Source organism: Sinocyclocheilus grahami, unplaced genomic scaffold, assembly GCF_001515645.1.
Source record: "Sinocyclocheilus grahami isolate Dianchi unplaced genomic scaffold, SAMN03320097.WGS_v1.1 scaffold97.1, whole genome shotgun sequence".
In the NCBI taxonomy this organism is placed as follows: domain Eukaryota; kingdom Metazoa; phylum Chordata; class Actinopteri; order Cypriniformes; family Cyprinidae; genus Sinocyclocheilus; species Sinocyclocheilus grahami.
The window spans coordinates 2,141,787-2,143,314 of record NW_015505276.1 but is presented as its reverse complement, the minus strand read 5'-3'; the positions used below and the strand labels follow the sequence as shown (position 1 = coordinate 2,143,314).

Genomic DNA, 1,528 nt, shown 5'->3' with positions numbered 1-1,528 from the left:
CCCTAGAGGACGCAGTTCGAAGTTCCCATGAAAGGGAACCTACATATCAATCACTTTATTGTAGATATCACAAGAAAAGAAGAACTTCAAAGGCGTTTGACTAAATGTGCTAGCAGCAACAAAAGACATTTTGGGTTGGGTTCTTGAAGATTGTTCTCTTAGTCCTTGATCTACTGGGGACACGGTATGTCTATTATAAATATGGTCTGATCTAAACTCAAGAGAATGTGAAGAAAGATGCTTTGTAGAAGCAGCTTACATAAATGGTCAATTTCCACAGAATGCACTTTGAATGTCAATAAGACACAAAGGAGGGGGTTCTGACTGGTCCAACGTTCACAGTCTGGTGTGTTCTTTCAGCTGACAGATTGCAGTTGGAGATTTGAAAAGAGCGACTGTCATTAAAATCCATGCCAACTCAATCCATTTAAGGGATGACTGAAGTAGAATTTAAATCAACAGCCGAGCCAAAGCTCTATGTGTGGACAGAATACATTCCTCTCTAGCTCTTTGTTTGCAGCCATTTGGGAATTAAACCCATTGTGCAAACACTGTCCCAAACAGCATACTGACAGTGTTTACCTCAAAGAAAATTCCAGAAAAAAACATTATATTGGCAGAGCAAACTATTCCACTAGATACTGATCGAATCTGTTGTACGCTCTCTGTGAAGTGATACCACTGTATATGTTTCTAATGAGTGGAAATTGTGACTCATGTACATACTAACCGAGTGTAGATTCCGTTCTTACGATAGAAGGAATTTTTGACTGAGAGTCGACGGTTGTTGAGCTCCAGGGCAGGGAAGCGTCCTTCATCCAGCCGTACCATCTCTCCATGGGAGAGGGGCAGAGATGTGCAATTCGAGTGGGCACCTAAAGACAGAGATCAGAGGACAACCTATGATGATATATCAATCCATCCATCCATTCAACCAATTATATATTAATCCAAATGAATAGATGCTTATCTAAGTACACAGAAATGTACTTCACTTTGCTGTTGACATCAAAATATGTTGTGCATCTAATCTAACTTTGTGGTATTTTCATGCAAATTCATCTCTTACTAGGCCTACCAGCCCAGATCTTCCAGAGAGGTGAGGAGAGCAGTGACCTCGACGCCTAAATGGACAGTGTGATCTCCCACCTTGCAGAACTTCTGGCCTCACTGGAGTTCAGTAAAACAAACCGGCACCAATAGATCAGGACCGAACAGGGTCAGGCGGGTGGGGTGTCTCTTGAGAGAAGCCCTTTGTGTTCTACACAAACACTTCCCTTGTGCTATGCACATCCACAACCGTTTACTGACCCTGGCCCTGGCACAGCACTAAACGCTGACCAAGCTCAGAAGCAGCCATGTGAGAATCCCTCCCACACACAGATCAGCCTACAACCTGACCTCCCCAGACCTCTAAGTAGAAAGTTGCAACATGCATGGAGCCCACAGTCCATATTGGACACAACAACTAAGTAGGGCTGGGTGATATGGCCAAAAAAATTATCAGGATAAATTTGGTCTTTTAAGT

General features: G+C 43.0%; 1 protein-coding gene across 1 annotated transcript in view; it reads right to left on the bottom strand.

Moving 5' to 3' along the window:
• Positions 1–1,528, bottom strand: part of LOC107588001 (protein sidekick-2-like) — a 73,772-nt gene that overhangs the window by 11,212 nt on the left and 61,032 nt on the right. Inside the window, exon 27 of the mRNA XM_016275982.1 lies at positions 731–875. Coding sequence (XP_016131468.1) covers positions 731–875 — 145 coding nt within the window. The remainder of the gene's footprint in view (positions 1–730; positions 876–1,528) is intronic.